Source organism: Eufriesea mexicana, unplaced genomic scaffold, assembly GCF_001483705.2.
Source record: "Eufriesea mexicana isolate 0111107269 unplaced genomic scaffold, ASM148370v2 scaffold1030, whole genome shotgun sequence".
Classification (NCBI taxonomy): Eukaryota; Metazoa; Arthropoda; class Insecta; order Hymenoptera; family Apidae; genus Eufriesea; species Eufriesea mexicana.
The window spans coordinates 424357-447841 of NW_016909159.1; the positions used below are offsets into that span (position 1 = coordinate 424357).

General features: G+C 27.8%; 1 protein-coding gene across 1 annotated transcript; it reads left to right on the forward strand.

Annotated features, from left to right (window-relative positions):
* LOC108547433 (methyltransferase-like protein 13) lies at positions 1-3092 on the forward strand. The gene is made up of 8 exons (XM_017899963.1): positions 1-92; positions 171-293; positions 522-738; positions 874-1092; positions 1501-1760; positions 1843-2207; positions 2281-2462; positions 2553-3092. The coding sequence occupies exons 1-8, from the start codon at positions 1-3 to the stop codon at positions 3090-3092; spliced, it is 1998 nt and encodes a 665-aa protein (XP_017755452.1).
* The last annotated feature ends 20393 nt before the right edge of the window (positions 3093-23485 follow it).

A 23485-nucleotide genomic window follows, 5' to 3' on the forward strand; every position in this document is an offset into this window, starting at 1 on the left:
ATGAACTTATTACCAAAAACACACGAAGAATTTAGTCAAGTTGAATACTGGAATACATTCTTCAAAAAACGTGGTAAAAAGAGTTTTGAATGGTATGTCCTGTTTATGTTTATAACTTATTAGTAAACATATATTAGCTTTAAATATATATAATTTTTCTAATCATTTAGGTATGGAGAGTATCCAGAATTATGTAATATATTTTTAAAGTATATAAAAGTAAAAGACAATGTTTTAATTGTTGGTTGTGGCAATTCGACTGTTAGTATGTGTTTATATGATGCTGGTTACAGGTATAAGACTTCTAATTACATTGATTCCTATTTATACATTAAAAATAGAATTAGTTTATTTACAATTATAATTTTTTATATGATCCTTTGATTGTAAAGAATGATATCGATTAATTTTTCTATTAAAGATTGTAATAACATTCTTTCTCGTACAACTAATTAATATTATTTCTACATTTATTCTTATTTCTTACTTGTTTCTTATTTTCACTCTTTATTTCTTTTCAGAAATATTACTAACATTGATATATCTCATATTGTTATCAAACAAATGCGTGATATTAATATATCTGTAAGACCAGAGTTAGTTTATGAACATATGGATGCTACACAAATGAAATATTCTGATGATACATTTAATGTCATTATAGATAAAGGTACTTTAGATACTCTTATGCCAGATACTAAAGAAGGAACAATATCTGTTATTAATAAATATTTTAAGGTATACAATTAAATATCATTGATTAATCTTAGATTAGTATTAAATAATGAATGAACAATCTTTATATCATAACATATACGCATTTAATTATATTTTATAAAAATATATAGTAATTGTTCTTATTATTTATTATAGGAAATTACAAGAGTCCTGCGTAATGGAGGCAGATACATCTGTATCTCTTTATTACAAGAACATATTTTGAAACAACTTTTATTTTATTTTCCAAATGCTGGATTCATGTTTCGTATAGTACGTTGTCATGAAGCAGAAGAAAAAGCACGAATTGAAGATGGAAGTTCAATCCCAGTTTTTGCAGTGATTGCTACAAAATTTACAAACTTATCACAGACTGTAAGTGATTATATTATTATTAAATAAGTAACCATTTTTTTATTAGTATTATGTTAAATTTATGTTCAAAATTTATATTTTTATGTATATAAAATAACTAAACTACTTGAATTTCATTTTATCATTATATTATAGAATAATTTACAAGTGAAAATAAGAAAAAATATATTATTCACTGGTATGTTCTTTATAGGTATTTATAGTCAAAAATTATAAATAAATAATGAACACAAGTTTTTATTGTTAAGTTAACGATATTAACAATTAGTCACATTGAGTATTTAAAAATAAACTTATTTGGACTATAATGACAAGTTTGTTGTCACTTGTTTTATTTTATATTTAATTCTTAATTTAACAATTTGTAATAACAATTTTTCGATTATATATATTGTACAATTGCAATAGGTTCTGGAAGTAGCACTTGTTGAGGGTTCTCCACGACGATTGTCATCAATAGATGACATGATATCAGCTATATTGTCAGTACAACAATTCGTATTTATTTTCAACAGTCTTCAAAAACGTAGTGTAGCTGATATTGGAGAAATCTCATTTAATTTATATTCCCCTGATAATAAACATCCACGTTATACAGTTTACGTTTTAGATCAACCCAAGATACGTGGTATAAAAAGTTATGCAGCTTTTATAGTACCACATGCAAAGTAAGTTTGTCTAGTTTAAATGTATATTTAATGATATTAACAATATAAACCAAATAATGTTTAAACTTGCCTCTTCTATTAGAGAAGCAGACTGGCTATTTAGTACAAAAGAAGGTAGACAGCGCGTTTTGGAGAGCTCACAATATGATAGACTTGCCATTGTGACATTATGTAGGAAACATAAATTTGAAAGCTGGGATGCTATAAAAAGTGAAATCGAAGACTGTATTTTGAATTTAGCACCACAAGGTTTATCTGCAAAGAGTGATATTCCATTTTTATCCATGGGTACAGATGTTGGGGTCAGAAATATATGTTATGAAGGAAAAAGTGATATGAGTGGTCCTTTCATTGTTGAAGAGATTGAAAGAGATGGTATTGAATTTAGAAGATTAATTTTTTTGAATATTCCTTATGTTATACAAAGTGAAGCTCGACTTAAGCAGGGTATAAAATTTTATCATTATTTATTTTATAGAAATAATTTTAATAATTTAAATTTATATATAATTTTTTTTAGTTAAGTCTAGACGAGGTAAAATGAAAAAAATTGTTAATCCTTTAATCTTAGCATGTGATCATCATTCATACATGAGCATTGGTGTTTGTGCTTTGATGAATCCTAAAGAATGTAATGAAATAATGATTATAGGTTTAGGTGGAGGTAGTTTGTGTACATTTTTGTATAATATTCTTCCTAAGGTATGTACATAGTATTTTAATTTGATTGATTGAAATCATTAAACATATTGCTACAAATATTTAACAAAATATATATTTATATTTTTTCAGTTAAAAATTACAGCAATTGAAATTGATGAGAAAATGTTAAAAGTTGCTACAGACTATTTTGGTCTTATTCTTGATGATAGAATGAAGGTTGAAATTGCGGATGGAATACAAGTCATAAAAGAAACTGCAATAAGCGGCAAAAAATATAGAGCTATACTTTTTGATGTGGACAATAAAGATACTACAGTTGGAATGAGTTGTCCACCTAAACAATTTTTAGAATTGCCTATTATAAAATCAGTTGCCGACTGTTTAACAAATGACGGTTTTTTTATTTTGAACTTAGTTTGTCGAGATCGAAATATTAAAAAGAAAGTGAAAAACGATCTGAAAACTATATTTCAATTCATGGTATGTTATTCTGTACAACATGTAGTAAATGAAGTTATAATATGTTCCGTAAATCAAAATGATGATATCAAACGTAAGCGTTTGACAAAAGCAGCTGTTCCAATTTTATATGAACAAATGTCTGCAAGTAAGTTATTAAAGGATACAAATATATTTGACATATCAGGTTTATGTGGAAGAACTCCATAAGGAAATTCAAATAAAACCTATTTAATTATGTGAATTAGGTTTTAGTTTATATATGTAACGCTCACGTTATCGGATATTTTTCTTGTTTTTCCGCATTCTATTCTGTTCTTGTTGACATGCTAGTTACATGTATCAACATTATTGTATTCAATATTAATCATTTTATTAAATATTTATTAATGAAGTTGTGTACTTTTAATTAAACCCAATAAATTATGTGTATAATATTCAATTGCACTTTTGTAAATATTAAAATGTCAAAATTGAAATATATTTTTATATAATGATGTGTTTTTTCAATTTTTTTTTTTTAATATTTCCTTGCCCGATTGTTATCATAAAGTATAGTATTTTTAATTTGAAATATTTCTTTTATTCTGACCTTGGAAGCCATAATATACCATATGGTTGAACTCGTTTTGACACACGTATAGTATAATATAATATATAGGTATAGTGTAATAAAGTATGTACGTTTTGTACTTGTTAGAATACGTTCATTTTTATTTCACTTCTTTTTCACGTAAATATACAATTTTTGGTATTCAATGTCATCTAAAAGTTCTATTCACAGTTACAATATTACATTAACGAAAATATACACTTCCATTAAAAAAAATAATAATGATCTTGAGATTTTGATTTAAATGACCTTCACTCCATGAAACTATGCAACTTTTCCCTTACACATTTTTTTGTATTATCAGAAATAACAAAAATGTTACGTATGCTCAAGATAAGAAAATACACCGTATATATATATATATATATATATATGTATACGTTTTAATTAAAAAATAATTTATTGACGTGAATTTTCATGTTTGTGTTAGTATCGGAAAATATCACGCAAAAATAATCTATAAAACAGCGTCAATAACGATGTGACTTTTGATGTTAAAAATCAAAAGAATAACAGAAAACCCGTATTTAGTTTACGATACCTCTATTCTATAACAATTGTGAGATATTAGCTTAACATAAATTGCGATAACACGAACTGTGATACAGATTTCATGGTAGTGCTTTATAGTAAATGTATGTTTTGTGTGTGTATGTGTATGAGTGAGTGAGTGTGTGTGTGTGTGTGTGTGTGTGTTGGGGGGGCGCATACATTAAGTATAGTAATTAAAAACTATATTGTTCTGAATATCACTTCTTTTCTTCAAAATACATTTAAAAATTAAGATTTTACTTTGACATTTAAGTAATTAGGCTGAAATTTCTACAATTCACTATAAAATAGACTATTATTTCATTTATTATCAGCTTTTGAAGATATTTTATGAATTTTTTATTCGAGGAAGACAGATCTCAAATTTTAGGTTACAAATAATGTATTTCATTTAATTTTGATTTTTCAAAGGAACAGAAATATATTTCTGAAATGTACAGTGAAGTAAAATTTAATAATACATTTATTAAACTTTTATATGAAATAATTGTATTGCATAATATCGCTTTTAAGCAACTGAAATTGGTGTGCGATTTTATTGTCTTACTACTAAGTAATCACGATGAATTTTTTTATTTACAGAAGCTTTCATGCAATTCGTCAGAAAGTTACATAAACTAAGTTATTTATCCATTTTTATGCACGCATTTAAATAGAGTTGTAACATGAACAATAGCGAATTATCCTTCCTTTTGCAATCAATGATGACCCACTTCACTACCGTTGAATATTCTTTTATTGATTTCGTTCCATTTATCACCACTTACAAAAGTTATGTATTTTTATGGAATTGATAAGAAATAGTAGAGTTGAAATTAATGTGTATACGTATTAAAATGTGTAAAAATCGTTGCTTTATGTATAGCAATAGGACCAGCAAAATAATTATGATAATATTTAAAATTAATTTTTATTAAAATTTATTGCATATATTTAGGAATAACTTTTTCATTTTTAAATAAGGTTATGTCGACTTTTAATACGTACCTTTCTATAATATACAGAAAATAGAAATTAAATTGGTATAATGGAAAAAAAGAAATATTATTACAATTATGCTCCTATTTAGATAAAAATTAATAACTTTGCCAAAAGTGCAGTAACTGCAAAAATAAAAAATCTAAGAAACATAATTTTGATCTCTTTAGTAATTCTAGTGTTAAATGAATCTTAATTTTCAATCACACATTGAGTATTATTAATATTATCATAAAAGACAAAGTAATCATTATTACAATTAATAATATTGTAATATTAATAGTAATAATAATTACTTGTATTAATAATTTATTAATACAAGTAATAATTATTTTAATACTAATTTTAATACTATTTTACATACTTTGTAAGTGACACATAATATTTACTAGCACCAACTTATTCAATGAAAAGAACTATGGTATTATTACAAAACAAAATATATTGCGTTACTGCAACGAATTTAAATAAACTACTTAAGTAAACGAAATAATTTAAATATTTTAGACGTGTGGGATCAATGAACAAAGAAAGACAAATTCAAAAGAGGGGCATAAAATAAAGAAGGGGACCAATGAAAATCTCTAAAACACTTGGCAACACAAAAATAGCCGCAATAGACGGTGATTTATCACGTAGTAAACAGTAATCAGGTGTTTTATGGTTATACGTCGTATAACTTAACGTAAACGAGACTATTCAAGTCCTAAATTCTAAACAGCAGCCACTTGGAGCCTTCACGCTTGTCGGAATAAATTAACGTGGATAAAAAGTCAACGATGCTCTGATGATACCATTGTATTCCTATGTTCTGGCAATTTATGCGCGTTTAAGAACTTTCGACGAACCAAAAACGGGCGTTGAATACTCGTGAAAGCGAACCCTTAGCTATGCAACAGGCAGGGGGCATTCTTCTCGGTATCCTCGAAAAGGGGCTGATTTTGAAAGAATTTCGAAGGAAATTCGATCGAATGAAAATCGAAGAATTATAACGCTTTCGGAACGTCGGGTATATAAAACGATATATTTAGCGAAGGAAAGGTATCTAATATACAAGGTGACATTGTAAACTTCGTCAATTTAGAAGGCATTAGAGGAACAGAAATCGAGGTAATTTAAAACTTGTATAAAATAAAGGTTATATCGTAAGAAAAGATACGGATAGTCACGGGTCATGTAAAAAGAGTAATGGCGAAGTTTGAAATGTTGAAAAATATTATCTGCATTAATAATATCTATTACAATAAAATAATGTTATTTTTATTTAAATAATAATTTTTATAATAATCTTATTTATATTTTTATTTTTATGATTCATATTACCAGGAAACGATCAATGAATTTTAATCCAATGTATTATACAATGTATTATACAAGGTGTCCCGGTGTTTTCCATTAAATTGCGAAAATATACAGATACACAGATATAATATACAGATGAAAAGGAGGAAAAAATGTTATATAAAGTATTATTACTTTATTATGGAATTATAAATAATAGCAAGTCATATAAGAACTATTTATTGAGGTATGTATTAAAATTAAAAATATGTACAATAAAATAGAATAAAAGATAAAATAAAAGATATAAAATAAATTATCAAATAAATAATAGAATATAATAAAAAATATATATATTTTTTAATCATATCTCGTTATTTGTAGTATATCGATAAAAGCTTAGAAACGAAGCTCGAGAAACGGAAGTGATTTTATAAGAAAAAGAAAGCTTAGAATAACGAAGCTGCTTCTCGTAGGGGAGAAACAGCAGGTGGCATCGCTTTCGGAACGATGAAAAAAATGTGTAACGGCGAACTTTCACCGGTTAATGAGACGTTAATGCAACAAATGGCACGTCTGTGGTTAAAATTTAGCTTAACGAGAATAAAATGTCGCCGTCGCGGCCCGACATCCATCTTAGAATAATTACTTATTAATTAAGAGTCCGTGCGCACTTTCCCCGAAATGAATATTCCACTTGGAGAAAACATCAGCTACGTATATCGAAGCCATTTAATTATGATTTGTTCCGAGGAAATTAATCTTCAGACCTGTTGGCAATCTTATACAAGGTCCTTTCGACCAAGTGTTTCATTAATCCTGGACATGGTGTGAAATTGTAATAATTTATCTGACGAATATTTCACAGATTAAAGTTTTCTCTAAATTGTATAATCGAATTTCAAGCACGACTCTTCTTGAACCTTCCATTTATTTTCCCTATATTTGTTCGTTTCGATATATATCAGTATCAGTGTAATACGATTCCGTTGTACAATCGGTATTATAAATAATAAATATTTTTATAATAAGTAGGAACATATTGTTGTAATAAGCATATGTTTCCTAAATTATAATGCAAGGAAAATTCATCGGTTTTATGTAAAAGGAATTAAAGATGGCATCTTCCTTGACTTTTGAAAAATAAATAGAATTAATAAGGGTTGTTTTTGCTACGAATTTTTCAATTCTATTTTTGCAAAAAAATTGAAATGACAATTTTTGTATAATTTTTGTATAACGTTTTACGTGAATTAATGATCATAAAAGTGGTCTAAGTTCCGTATGTTTTCTTTTGAAATATGGCTTTCAAAATGTTTGGAAAAATTAAGAAACTATATTTGTTACAACTATAAACAACCATAAACATTACAACATTATAATTATAAACAATTTAATGATTTCATTTCCTATTATTTTGCGAAAACAGTTTTTAGAATTTTGGAAAATAAATAGATGCAAGCGCGAAATAAGTGTAAAATTCATTTCTTGTAGTTAATTATTAAGAAGTTATTAATTACTAAAAAGCTACTGATTATTAAGTAGTTACTAAAATAGGGATAAAATGTTGAATTTAAATTAGAATTCTTTGTTTTTCTGTGTTTCGAATTATCCTTTCTGAAAATCTAATTTAATTTCGAAGTTAAAATAACGTAATCATTGTTAATTAAAGTATAAGCTATAAGTATAAGCTAAAATTTGCCAGAAAATACCATAATCGAAGTGCTATAACGAATGATAATTATTGATTATTAATCGAATTACTAATTATTTACTCTTCTATATCTAGTGTACTCTCCTATTTCTTGTGTAAATATAGAAAAAAATTCAAATCCAAAGTGATATTTTACAATATGTAATTTAACTGCAATTATTAATAAAAGTTCATGCTTTAACTTCAATGCGACAAAAGAACTTTTATTGCTGTTAGAATAAATTAAGTTTTCGCTGTTAAATCTGCACGCCAATTGAATATTCAACAGTCGTATTAAAATTATGGTAGAAGAAAAAAAATTGTTATTACAGCCCGAACAACTTAAGCTTTTACTCCGTGAACTCCGCGTGCTAATTGAATATTTTTTCGTTTAATGGTTAATTTACTCTTATAATTAGCGAACAGATGAATAACGTAGGTCTCGTTGTATAGGGTGCGTTGAAAAGCTTTGACGAAGTTTCAGTTATACAGGATGTTTCATTGCGTGTGAACAGAAATTAATTAGTTAATTTACAATGTGATTTTGAGTTGGTTCTGAGCAGAAAATTATATAAACGTAATTGTCAAGATTCCAAGTCTGAAGAAAGAACGAATAAAATTCCAGAAATAAGATAGAGAAATCCAAAATTGAAGAAATAAAGTAGGGATACGGAAAATTCTAGAAACAATGTAGGAAAAATAAAATACCAAATAATAAATTAAAGAAATTCAAAATTCAAACAAAAGAGAGAAATTAAAAAGTCAAGAAATAAAATAGGAAAACTCAAAATTCAAGAAATAAAATAGTAAAAATCAAAATTGAAATAAAAGAGAGAAATTAAAGACTCAAGAAATAAAATAAAAAAACTCAAAATTCTAGGAACAATGTAGGAAAACTCAAAATTCAAGAAATAAAGTAATAAAATTCAAAATTCAAACAAAATAAAGAAATTAAAGGTTGGAAAGACAAAGCAGAGAAATTCAAAATTCAAGAAATAAAAATGATTAATTTTTACAGATTTTTACGCGCAATATGATTTGAAAATGTGAAAAATTAATTTAGTAATTACCACTTTCTAATTACTAACAAATATATTAAATAATTTAATGTTACATGTTATTTCTTCTATCCACTTTAATCTTCAAAATTTTTAAATTGCGCTTAATTGGCTGTTGGAGATTAATATTATATACGCCGGTAATTATAAAAGTGGTCTAATTAAAAACTCCCCCAAAAATAATTTCACCCCTCATTTAACGTTGCATTAATTTACATTACAATTATAAAAGAAACTATTCTATTTTATTTTTTAATTTGTAATACGCTTAAACCGTGAAACTTTCAATATTTTGTTAAGGAGCATACTGGATTTAATCACTTTTTTAACTTTTTTAACTTTCATAATCACCGACACGCATAAAAGTAACAAACGAAAAAAAAAAATCTAAAAGGTATTGTTATAATAATTTCCTTATCATTTTACATATTTTATTTAAGTTTCAGGTTCCTTTTTCAAATTTATGTCACTTATCTATGTTAATTCCAAGTTCATTGTCTTCTTGTAGAAATGTGAACGAAATTTTACAATTTTATATTATCACATTATTAATTTTTCAATTTTATATTATTACATTATTAATTTTTAATAAAAACGGAAAAGTTTGCTTGAAAGTGTCAAAAACGCGTTAAAGGGAAGTAAAATCAATCTTTTCATTGCGTAAATCGTTCATGAAAACGGCAGATTAAGTCCAGTCGCCGTTTTTCGCCATAAGGAAATTGTAAATGCGTGCATATTCCATGAAAATTTCCTCGTAAAGTAATCAGCTTCTCGGTAGAGCATTCGATTTAAGTGTTTCTCGCATTAACGTGTCTACAGGATACCTATTGATACACTGCTGAGAAATTCCTTCGAGAGAAATACTTTAAGACTACATTTTCCTTTTTGGCAAACGCCGGATCTCATTTGTCCGTTTCATTACGGAAATATTCGAAAAATTGTTTCTTTCATTCTCATATCGCACTTTAGTATTATTTGCTGCATGTTAATTATAGTAATTTGTAATTAGCGATATAATTAGCGATATAACAAAATAATACGATTACTTTTATTATATAAATTGTACAAATATTAATAGTATCATTAACAGTGATATTGTTAATAATAATAATATTACAGTTTTATTGTTCTGTTGCAATTATTGTTATGAAATTAAATTTATTTTTGATATCGATATGAAATTTGTAAGATGTAAAAGATTTCCACCTCTTTTTTATCATTTTGAATCTTCCAATTCTTTTTATGAATATCTGTTTTTGATTTCTTTACAAATTTTATTCAGTTTTGGGAACTTTAGCTCTTTTCAAAAACTTAAAAAATGTAAAATTTCGAAAGCATAATTAGATTCCTAATAAAATTTACTATATCATAAGTAGGAAAAATATTTATATATATTCTAAGAATGATTCCAGAAATAGAAAATTCCATGCATCTTAATAATAACTGCCAATTTTTGGCACTTATTGTACATACCAAATTGTAATATCATTCCAACAAGTATTTGTAAAAATTAGTCTTACACTTATTACCATACAACTCTATATTAATTAGCCAGTATTACAACAATTTCAAAATTTCATGATTTATTTATTCGCATAATTTATTTCCAGTGCTCTTAATTTCCAGAGAAGTTAAAATAAAATCAAATTGAAACACAATGGTACGTACTGCAAGAAAAAGTGTTCGTAAATAACGATAATGAACCTATTTCTTAGCTGTTCTTGGAAAACAGTAGTTAAAAAAAAGCTGGAAAAAATTTAGAAAAAAATAAGAAAAATGGAACCAATAGTAGTAAAACGCATCATCTCTGTTACGAAGCGCAATCAGCGAGCAAGTATCACGAATACGGAGCTGGCAAGGTAACGGAGGCGCATAAACCTCGGTTATGGTGCCAGAATAAGTTCGAGCGTAGTCCTGGTATGGTCAAGACGTGGAAAACCACGAATTTCGCGAGAACAGACTCCGTCGCAATTACAAAGATCATTGGATTCCTTGAAGAAGACGCACCGAAACGGAAGTGTGCAATAAAACCAGCGCATTGATTTTCAATCCTAGCTTGATGCCTTCCACGAATTTCGTCGTAAAGTACCTCTCAACCCTGCAACATTAAGTGAGGTTATGTTACGTCATTTGATTTTCATCACTGTGTATCTCGCTCGTTTACCGAGAGATTGTTCGTGTTCGAATACTATTGGGTTGCTAGGAAACATCGTAACGAGGTCTAAACAAAATTTAAAGGCAATATGTTCTTATAGAATTGATAGTTTATCCAATGTTTATCCAATGAAGTGAGTAACTTCGTGCCATCTATATCTCAACTAATATTTTTTCAATGACTTCCTTATCTTTTGTCTTTAAATTAAATAAATTAAATAAATTATTCGTAAAAGAAATTTTCTCGACTAGTTCTAGTAAGTTTCAAGAGTATTTTATTTCTTTTGAAAATGACATTTTATTAGATTTTATTTCTATTACAATTCTTTGATTTCAATTATTGACATTAAAATTGAATACAAATTTTTTTGAAGATTAATTTCTTATTTATTTTCATTTTACAAAGAGTAAAAACTTTTATTTTCATAAATTTTATATACTGTGCTTGTGAAGTGTATGTTAAAGGGAATGAAAATTATGAGGGATAAATTGTGACAACATTATTGTCTTTTATGTATACCTGCTTGCGAAGTGTAACCTTATTAATAAGATTCTAAAATAAACTAATATTTTGTAATATCTTTTCCATTACAGTTGCCTTTGTTACTTCCTTATCGCATTTATTATCAACAAAATATTTTTCTCTTTATTCCATTCCAAAAATTGAATATTGTATAACAAATTTAGAGTAGCAGTTCTTTTTGTCATAAACCAAAGTAATACTTTCTTTAATGACCAGTTTCACATCATTATGTAATACTTTAATTTTTTAAGAAAAATGCAATATTTGTCAATCAATAAAAGAAGTACTAAAAAGATTGAAATGAAAATAATTATTATTACAAAATTGTTATAACTTTAGATAGTACCATATTGAATATTAAAGCATTAAGCGTATTTCATAAATCTTTTTATAGAAAATTCGAAGAAACTGAAAATTATTCCACGTTGAAAACACTGTTTACGGTATTCTACTTTACCTACGGAAAAAAATCAATTGACACACGATCGAGCCATATTATATTAACCAACAAAACATCCACGTTAGCTTTTCGATTTTCACCCTAATATGCGTATATTGTGTAGATTTTTACATTTCATTAGGGTCCCGAGCTGCATTCTTGAAAAACATACCTTGAAATCGATGTCAAGCTAGCAGAGTTCAGAATTCCCTTTTATGGTAATGAAGGTTCTTTAGGCAGTGAAATTTTGTCGATTCACTGGACCACCATTGGGTTAACAATATCGAATATTCCACTAATGGCTTGTTTGTCAACTTTGAAATGATCGAATTCGAAACGGACTGGCAACTATTTGCATAGAAGATTTCGTCTATTTGTAGTTTCGACGATATTTAAATAGATTTCGAGGAAAATTTGTAAAATTTCATGAGGTAAGAGTTTTTAAGTTTTATAATGCTCAAATTAATTTTTAAATGAAATTTATAACGTTTTTTTGAAGTGAAGGAAATATCAATTATCTATAGAACGAGTAAAGTAAATGTATGAAGCATAAATAAATTTTTGTTAATTATTTAAAACGAAATTATTTCGTTTTACGAATTACGATTTTTAAGAACACTACAAGTATATTGTTATTTCTAACATGTAAATGTACATTGTTAAATAACAATACAACTTCAACTTGATTTCACCATGAACTAGATAAATTCATGATATTTAACATTATATAATATTTCGCACAATGTCCTGAAATAAAATATTATAATTATTAATAAATGTTACAAAAATATATTAAAAAATATTAAACGTAATATTTTAAAAGTCTAGTTAAAAACATTGCAGTTGATGATGGCTTCCCCTGAATTATTAATATTTCTGGTACATAGTTCCATGAAAAATATCTCCTAAGGGATTTTCTACCGTGGAAAATACTATGTTTGCTGTAATAATGGAGCTAGCCGCGAGTTTTATACCCTTGGGAATAGGATTAATCGTTTGTACGAGCGCGACACGCTTTCATCATAAACCCCTGCGGATGGATTGACCTCAGGGGAAGTAATTACGATAAAAGAAAAGAGAAAAAAAAGGGATGAGATAAATATTGAACATAACCTATTTGTTATTATCAAATACCTTGAAACTGACTAATACGAAACTGAATGCTTTTAAATCGAATATCGAGGAAGATGGCTGCCTTAACAGTAACCTAACACTTTAGACACAGTTATTATAGGATACTTCGGAACTGAATACTTTTAAATCGAATATTGCGAAAATCAATTAAATCATCATATACAGGAATACCATAGATGTTGTCATATTATTGCATTTTGTAAACTAAAATACTGGCCATAATGTTGTATATTCTTTGGACAATAATATTTTCCAACTTTCTTATGTATTTTTCAAATTATATTTTTCAATATTTTATTAATAACTATAATTTTATTATACTAATTTCTATTATATTCCTTGGAGGTCTAAAAAAAAGAATCAAAATTCTTTATGTGTTAAAAATCAAACATATTATAAAATATAAATAATTATTACTTATTGTTGTGTAAAATTGTAATTGTACATGCATAATCTAAGAAAACTTGTGTAATTCAAATATGTTTATTAAAGCGTTTATTACCGAAGTGAGAGGATTCTATTTGCGTTTGATTGCGCTACTGTATATTGTAGTAGTACATTCGTATGTAAAGTGCGTCAGTTATGTAATGAAAGCAGGTCGTAGTTTCGGTTTCATTCAAAATAAAAGAATGCTACGATAAAAAGTCGAATATCTTTTTGTAACATTATTGTTTAGCACGAGTATCTTTAAAATAGGATTATAGTGGTAAAAAGAATAAAAGAAGTTAAAGAAAAAAGAAAATAAAAACAACTTATCAACAGTAAATTGAATATTAATTTTCACAAATAAATGTCAAATATTGGTTACAGTATTACAATTTTATGTAACAAATTGTTATTGGCAGCATCTGTTACCTCCCAAACACATGAAAGAATTATACAATTTTTATTAAAAAATAGATTATGCATTTTTAATAAATTTTTAACTTACTGTTTATCCCTTATTAAATTTATATTAATTTTGAATGCTAAACTTAAATACTAAACTGATTTTTCATAAAACTTAAAAAGAAATAACTGTCCAATTGAGTTGTAAAAAATCTAAACAAATTTGTACAAATGTTATAATTATATAATACCTCGAAAATCTTATCGACTATACTTTATGTTATAATATTACAAATGGAAAATTCTGAATAGCGTAAAAACTATCACGTATCGCATAATGGCATTTGATTAGAACGAACGATTAATTATCATTTGTGTTAATTAGACGAACCGCTTTCAATGGAGCTATTAATAATAAAATGATGCGATAACAACGTTTCTGATGCCGGAATTACCTATAAATAAACGATTAAAATAAAAATTTTACACGAGTGCGCGGGTTCCCGTGGAGACGTTCGTAAAAACATTTATCTGCTATCCCGTGAGGGAATTCACTTCCTAAGAACAATTTTAATCGTGTCTCTTTCTACGTCGCAAGAAACATGCTCGATAAATATCGACAGAGAATTGTCCCCGTGGGGATGGTGAATAAAAAATAAGCTGACTTCTTTCAGCGTGCCGTTCCTTGCGAATTATCGTTCCCATGTGTTCGTGCCATTTTCCAGCCGGGGTAGTGATGAACTATGCCATTGGAGGTTAACATGTAGAAATAATCTGAATTTTCATCTTGCTTCTCTTCGTACTCTAAAATGATTTTAGATTGTGAATTTATTTCTTTCTTTGTAATAAAGTACTTACGTAAATTGCTGCAATTTAAAAAATTTACTGCTGCACAATGCAATAATCATTTCAGGTTGAAGTTTAGGTTATGATTGTCTCGATATTGATCGTAGGAAACTATTTGATATTAATAGCTTGTGGTTACATTTAGAGTTTACGATGTTTATTATTCTTTGTTAGGATTATAGATTCTATAAGAGATCTTTGCAATTCCTCACTTGACATTTCATTAGGTTATAACAGCGTCGCGATGTAACATCGACTGAACGCATGAAGCGGCCATTAAATGAAACACGATCATCGATTGATCGATCGATGGTATCAATCGGTGGCACATACAAATGGCGCGAAAATCATATTTTGCAATAACTTTGGAGTATGTTTTTTTTATTTATATACCGTTTAAATATATACCGTATGAATATAAATATATTTCATTGAATACATTTCTATTTATATACCGTTTAAATATATATAGTTTATATCGTTTGAACTATATCCATATCGATTAGTGTCTAAACTAGCGTTAATTGGAAAGGACGAGTTTATTCGTAGTTTGAATTACTATTTCGAACGTTATTTATTTTATTCACAATCTTTTGCATGTACATGTAAGTTATTTAATATTACACATTCCATATCAACATAACCTTAAACATTTAAAATAGGAAAAGGACATAAATTGCACAGTACTTGGATTGTGCTTGTTCAAATTTATAAAAGTAATAGAAATCAAGAATTTCTTTTAATATAATAACGAAAAATTGCAGAAAATAGCCATTTTTTATTACAAACAGAATCTTTCTTATTTCCCTAATTTTATTACTGTATAATTGCTTTAAATATATTTACAATCGATATTAATTTTACTTTTCAACTTGGATAACGAAGTCTCTATATATATACAAATGCAGAAACAGCAAATATATTGTTGGATGCCATTTAACGTAACATGATCTTCCTACACAGAACTCTTTTCATTTATTTAATTTTTATCCGATTTATTTATTTGCTTATAGATTTTTCCTCGAAATATTTTGAAAATTCAACATCTCAATGGAATGGAGGTAAAGTCCAACTTACTACCACATTTACGTATCTAACAACTCTCTCATCGAATATAAAATTTCTTCTTCCTTGCAAAACACATATATGTACGAACATAACCTATAAATATAAATTTTTCGTTTTCAGATAAAACTAAAAACGGCCATTTTTGCCATTTTCTATTCTTCATCTATAATGTACACAAGTATTTATTATTAAATGATCATTGGAGACGAATTTTGTTAAAATCTCGATACTATATGGGAATAGTAATTTTTCGATACTCTCAGGAAAAAAAATGGCGGACTAATCGGACAGAGGCTCATAGAGGCGTAAAGGCACGATGAACCAAGAGCTCGGTGAAGAAGTCGGGATTAACGACGCGAGGGAAAAGCCGCGTTTCCAAACGACTGCGTTACAACGAGGATTTACTACATTTGCTGCATCTATAATTATAGGTAATAAAGTCAGAGACGTGGAAACCAGAGCGGCATCGGACCGCGCCAAAATGTTCGTTATCGAGGCGGCTGCAAAAATTGCTTCCAGAAACTCATGGCTGCGCCTCTTTCCGAGTATAAACCTACCGATTTCTCGCACAATTTTAATACCGACGCTTCCTAATGGGAGAACTCGCGTTTCGATTATTATCGAAAGTCAAACTTTCTCGAGAGCCATTGCTCGTTCCGTTAAGGTTAGGATTCTTTGGATGGATTTGATTGGTGTTTGAGCAGTTTCCAATGGCTTTGATATAATTGTAGTATAATATAGTATAATATAATCAGTTTCATTGAAGAATATAATTGTTAATGAATAGCGTGATTTAAAAAAGTTTTATAGTGAACTGAGAAATAAAATTATTATGATTTTTGGGATGAAAATTGATCGATAAATACTTTGTAACAAGTATGAATCAAAATATGTTCATTTAGAAAATTTTGTTAGAAAAATAGAGGAGGATATTTTGTATTTAATTATATATGTAATCACACTGTTTATATCTAAGGAAAAATATTTTGGAATTTTTTCTGACTGATATTCTCATGCCTTTCAATTACTATTTATTATATTACGTATTAGAGATAATAATAAAAGTAAAATAAAATTATTAATAGCATGATGTTCGTTAGTCTTTTATTTAGAAGGAATATAAAACCTGGTTCATAGGAAAGCTTGTATTTTTATAGTGAAATTAATTCAACCTTTTAATAATAAGAAATTCTTTTTGTACGAATAAATGCATTATGATTTAGGAAAAATTTTTAATAAACTGTCACATCTTTAACTTTAACAAACTAAGTCCATTTCTACAGAAAAAATAATTAATTACTATTATTTTTCTATTCTGTTTAAACAGAGGTGTATACAATGATGGATAGGAAATTAATATCGAATATATGTATATTTCACCAATTTTATATAAAATAAATGGTAAGTCACTTAGATTTTTCTGTAATATTGTTTATAAATGTGTTATATAACTAAACATGGCGCAGAGCACCGCCATTTTATGTTTAAGAAGCTGATGATTAAATATATGTATTTGAAATATCAATGTAACACATATCAGTGAATTAAAGTTAATAACTTTCAAATAAAATAAAATGTTCAAGGCTATATTGGCTATATGGGAAAATTAATTTAGAAATAAATAAAATAAATAAAAATAAAATTTAGATATTTCAAATATCTTCAAAAAATTGAAATATTTTACGAGTGCAAACATGATGGTACCATTAAAAAGATTTTCAATTGTTAATTAATATAATATAATATAATTTTAATTAGTACAGCATAATGAGTACAATATAATCGTGAAATATTAAAATATTTTAAAGATATTTGAAATATATATATTTTTCATTATATATATTACATATATTTTATATATATATGTTTATAAATAATAATTCAAAAAATAATAATGATTTCAAAGAAAGCTGTTTTCAGAATAAAGATAATTTTCACTGGATCGTCGATTAATACATGAAATAGATAATTATGATAAATAAGCGATAATAAAGCGTATAAAAGATGCTTTATGACAGAGTCCAATGAAGAAAAATGGGCTTCCTGGTTGCTTGAAAAATGAAGTCAGGTTACGAAATGATTACAGAAGAGAAATCAATATTAATCAATATCGAAAAGCAGGGAAATATTCGACACGATATTTATGAAGTGCCAGAATTTCACGTGTAATCGCATATGCATACATGATACGTCATACGTAATTTCGTACGCTCCTTATATAAAATACCCCAAAGACGTATGACCTCTTATGTTAATATAGAGTGATAAAGAAACTTCCTTCTTAATTCAGAAGCACGATGTGCATATTTCGAGCGAGCACGTTCGCTTTAAATCATAAATCTTCTTAACCAGTCGTAGCGAAATTGCGAGCGTATGAATATTTAATTTCCTGCAAAACCATTGCAACGGAAGCAATCTGTAGAGGCAGAGAATGCCCGTCATGGTCAAGCGAATCGAAGAAAAATCATTATGCACGTCGAAGAGAGGCGAATTTGCTGGCAAAATGAAATTTTAAGCAGGAATTTACGTGTTTGCGTGTCGGTTAAAAAGAAGATTAAGAAATAAAAGAAGGATGTTTCAGATAGTTGACATAGCAATCTAAATTAACAGCTCATCGGTGAAAGTGTCTTTCTAATATTGTGAAATTGAACTTTTGCATTCTATGTTTCTTAATTGTACGAAGTTCCGATGTTATTAATAGTGATAATATAATTAATAATAAATTTGATGATAATGTGTAATAATATGGTTAGTAACAAAATATAATTATAATATGGGAAAACATAGTTGATAATGAATATACTTATATGTACTAATATAATTAATAACAATTACATATAACTATAATATTTAATAATATATTTAATAACAATTACATATAACACTAATATATAATAGTATGATTAATAATAAATTTAAATATGATTGCTCTAATTATGACATAATATAGATATTAATATAATTAATAATAGGTAAAATCCAATACAATGATATATATACATATTATTATTCATATAATATATTATATAAATTCATTGAGATTGCAAGATAAAAACAGTACAGTTTATAAGGTCATTGAATTTGTCTTTTAATACCTTATAACGATATTGAATAAAAATTATAGGGTGCCACTTAAGAGACCATCGTTGAATGTTATTAACCCAAAACATTAGCCTTAGGAAGTTATCAAGGTTACCCTCATATTTCCTCTATCAAACAGTGCAACTTTGTCCCCAAAAGTTTTTTCACAGCGTCATAAATAAGGGAGATATTATGCGTTCCCGTTTAAATGCCCCACCCTGTATATAATACAATAGCTGAACCTGTGATCAGCTTCAGTGTGAGTTCGTTGACCTGGGACATATCCATCTTCCAAGGTCGTCGAAGGACATTTACGATCGTTCGAAGTCTAGCTTCGTTGAATGACTACAAGGTTTCACTAAATGCAGAAATATGTCGGCACGGTCATCAACGGGACGCGAAGTCGCTCAAAGTGATGCGATTTATCGGTACTCACGTTAATCAGGGCAACTTTCTCGGAGGTAGAACTATCATTCAGGGACAGAATAAAACAATGCATTGACACCCAAGGTCGTCCTTTCCAATGCAGAAGATTAAAGAACATTTTCTGGAGGTTCGAGCGCAGACTATAAATGGTCGTAAATGATCCCGAATGACCTTGAAAGAAACCTATATTATAAGAGGACACTTTGTAAGTAACCTCGACATTTTGATACAGAGTATAAAGTACGCACATAATATATATAAAAGTACACGCATTAATTTGATTTAAAGCCAGCTGATTTCAGCTTCAATTTTTACATATTATTTAATTGTTTATCAGTTAATATGATATACACGTATTATATTATTAAATTATTTATTAATAGTATTGTATATTAATATTTATTTATGTATTATAATAATGCAGAACAATATATATTATTCGATATAATATATAACATTATATAAAATATATAAATAAATGGTGCACAAAGCTTCGGAATAATAAATTAACTAGTGGGCGGAACTAGGGATACGGGAAACTAGGGGAAATGAGAAAAAGAATTTTATTTCTCCCATTATCCTTATTCATTCTTCTTTTATATTTAAGTCAAGATTTTGGGTAAATTTAAATTTTGATAATCAAGTATTTCAAGCCCATAACAATTTACTTCGAATTTCGTTAAACCTAACCTCTCGTAAAACGCGAGTGAGTGAACAAGTTTTACGAAGATTAAACTATTAAATAAATTTGACGCAATTACATCGACAAACACATACGCACGTACATCGGTAATGTTCGAAAATACATTTTTCAAAAACTAATTTGAATGAACGGTAAATTTTACTAACTTTAATTCTACAAATTTTTCTATTCAAATTTTATCCCCTTTTTATTTTTAATTATTTCCTTAATATCTTTTTTATTTTAGAAATTTGACAAATTTCGACGATTAAAAAATCGATGAGAATTATATGGAAGTTCGCAGGTCACTGTTTACCGTGTCAGATTAGTAAAACGTCCTGACAAGAATCAGAGGACCAACGTCGGCTAAAATAAAGGAAGAAAGATGGTATCTCGGGCAATTTATCTTTTTTTCTATCGCGCTTTCATCGCTTATCCTCTGAAGGAGGCGTCCACCGTTGGTAATTCGTCCCTAAGGCAAAGGATAATCGTCGATAATCTATTACACCGTCGATCCTGCTCCGTTCCTCTTTTTTTATGTACCTTTTTCTCACCTGCTCCGCTCCAAGGCTTCTAAGGTGGAACAGGAACGTTTCAATTTGAAACCTTCGTGTTTGAACTGTTCGATTCGAAACGTCTCAATTAAATCCTGACGTATATACAGGGTGGAGTGCTTGGGAATATCTTAATTAAAGATTAGTATCAGATGCTTTGCCAAAATGAAAAATAAAAAATGAAAAATTAAATTAAATAGTTAACTGTTGATAACACGATGATATTATAATTGTTTTCAGCTTTTAATATTTTTTATACAATGATACATGATAAAAATTTAAGTGCATCCTTAAGTGCATCTTATGAAAATAAGATGTATCTAAATTTTTGTTGTGCATTGTTAATTAAACAATGTTTATGTATAAATTTATCGAAAAGCTTAATTTGATAGAGAATCAAACAATTACACGTTCGAAGAGATCAAAAGAATAATTACAGAATTCTTCAAACCAAAATCAATAAAAGCAGGACACAAAGTTTAACAAAATGATGGCAATGGTCTTCACGATATGACGAAAACTACGATATATCGACACTTAACCTCAATCAGCATCGAAAATTTTTAATTATTCTTTTATAATTTTAACCTTTATTTCCATCGAACCTTCTCTCCAAAGTATACGTAATGAAAATGTTATATTACTTATATGATGATCTAATAAACGAATTGGAGGTTATGATACAACTAAAGGAAACAATTATAAAAGAATTACATATTTGAGAGAAGTTGAAAGAATAATCAAAGAATTCTTAAAACCAAAATCAATAAAAGAAGAAGACAAAGTTTAACAAAATGGTGGCAGTGGTTCCACGAAATGACAATTAACCTTAATTATGACCGAAAAAGTTTAACTATTCTCCTGTAATTTCAACCTTTATTTCCATCGAACGTGCTTCTAAAGTATAAATAATAAAAAGAAGTCGCGTTAGTTATGGGATGACCTAATAAAAGCATAAAGGTTATGGTACAACGTGGAACGTAATTGTAGAACGATGAAGCTCGCGATCCGCATGGCGTGACACGAATGGCTTCAGAAAAACGCTATTGTTTACCGACTCGTTATTTATATTGCGGAGGCAGCGTGTCGCAGTGAACTACGTTAACTGCTGTGCCGAAGATAAGCGAAACGCCATGAAACCTACACTCTTACACGATTATTCGCATCACGTGACCAATGGCGAGGATGGAGGAAGAAATTATTGACGACACCGTTCGAGGACCTCTCGTGAGGTGTTAGTTGTAACTCTTCGTGTTGAAATAAAACGTGAATACTTATTTTTCTTTTATAGAATTTTTATTTGCTTTCACCTTTAATTAACCTATAATTAACTTTTCCAAATCTTTCAAAATTTTAATTTCAAAGCACTGCATTGGTGCTTAACATTTTATATTGAAAATAAATTTCTACTTTTTATGTCAGTATATTAATCTTATATTTTAATTATCTCCATTTGTAATGTAGAAAGTGGTTTGGAGTATCCTCGAAAATATTTGAATTATTTGAATTATTTTGGCGCGAAATAACTGTTTAAATATGGCGGGAGAAAAATATTTATTTGAATCTGAATTAAATGGCAGATGGTAAAATGTATTTATATGAGGATGTAATTGAGATGGAATATTTAAAATTCATTACAGCTATTTTGGCGCCAAATATTCTTTACTATTAAATGTGAATTAAATACTTGCGAAAAATCATTGATATGGACAAATATTGGCGTCATTTTAATTAAAACTTATCTTTTGTTTAATTCATTAAAACTGAATATAATTTTTATACATTTATCTAGACACGCTGTATATATATTTTTAAATATTCCCGCCGTGTTTCATACTATCTGACATACATGCATCTATTAGTTAGAATCTCTTCTAATTAAACACTCATTAATCCTCTACATCTTTTTCAATCCTCCATACTTTAGATATAAATTTATCTAGATTCAAAAAATTAAAAAAAAATATCAGTATATCTCTTTTATTATAATCTTCATTATTTTGACAGAAGTCATAAAACATAAATACAAGTATAGAACGTTTACTATTTAAATTATTATTTCAATTACTATTTAGTTTACTATCTAAATTACTAAATTACTATTTAAATTACAACTTAAAAGTATTGCACATATTTAAAATTTTTTGTTGCATTCTACGAATCAGTAAGATGGCAAATTATTATATATATAAAATGGCGTATAACTTTTGCTAATATTGAAAAAAAGATATGGATCGTCCCCCTGTTTAACTGAGATCTCGCATAAAGAATGTGAACGATTTCACCCTGTTCTCTTCCACTTCATTTCTTCCTCTTGAATGACTGAGCACCACTAAACGCGTGGATGGAACCTGTACGCTCTTCGACATTCTTTTCAGCCAGCTGTCGCAAAAATATTCGCCTCCTTACGATTAGTGTACAAATAAGTAGATAATATATATGTATATCTCATAGTAAATGCATTAGCACTGAGATTGAACAACAAAAATTATTGAAAGTATGTTTAAACAATTTTTAGAATTTTAAGCTTCTTTATAGATCATATGTGTTTAGAAATTATTCTGAATGTACTCTTTAGAAAATTAATAATTTTTTATTACTTTTTAAAGCAGGTTTAGGGTAAGGAAAAGTTGTAATAATTGTTATAATACAATTATTGTTATAGTACAATAATACAATATAATAATTGTAAT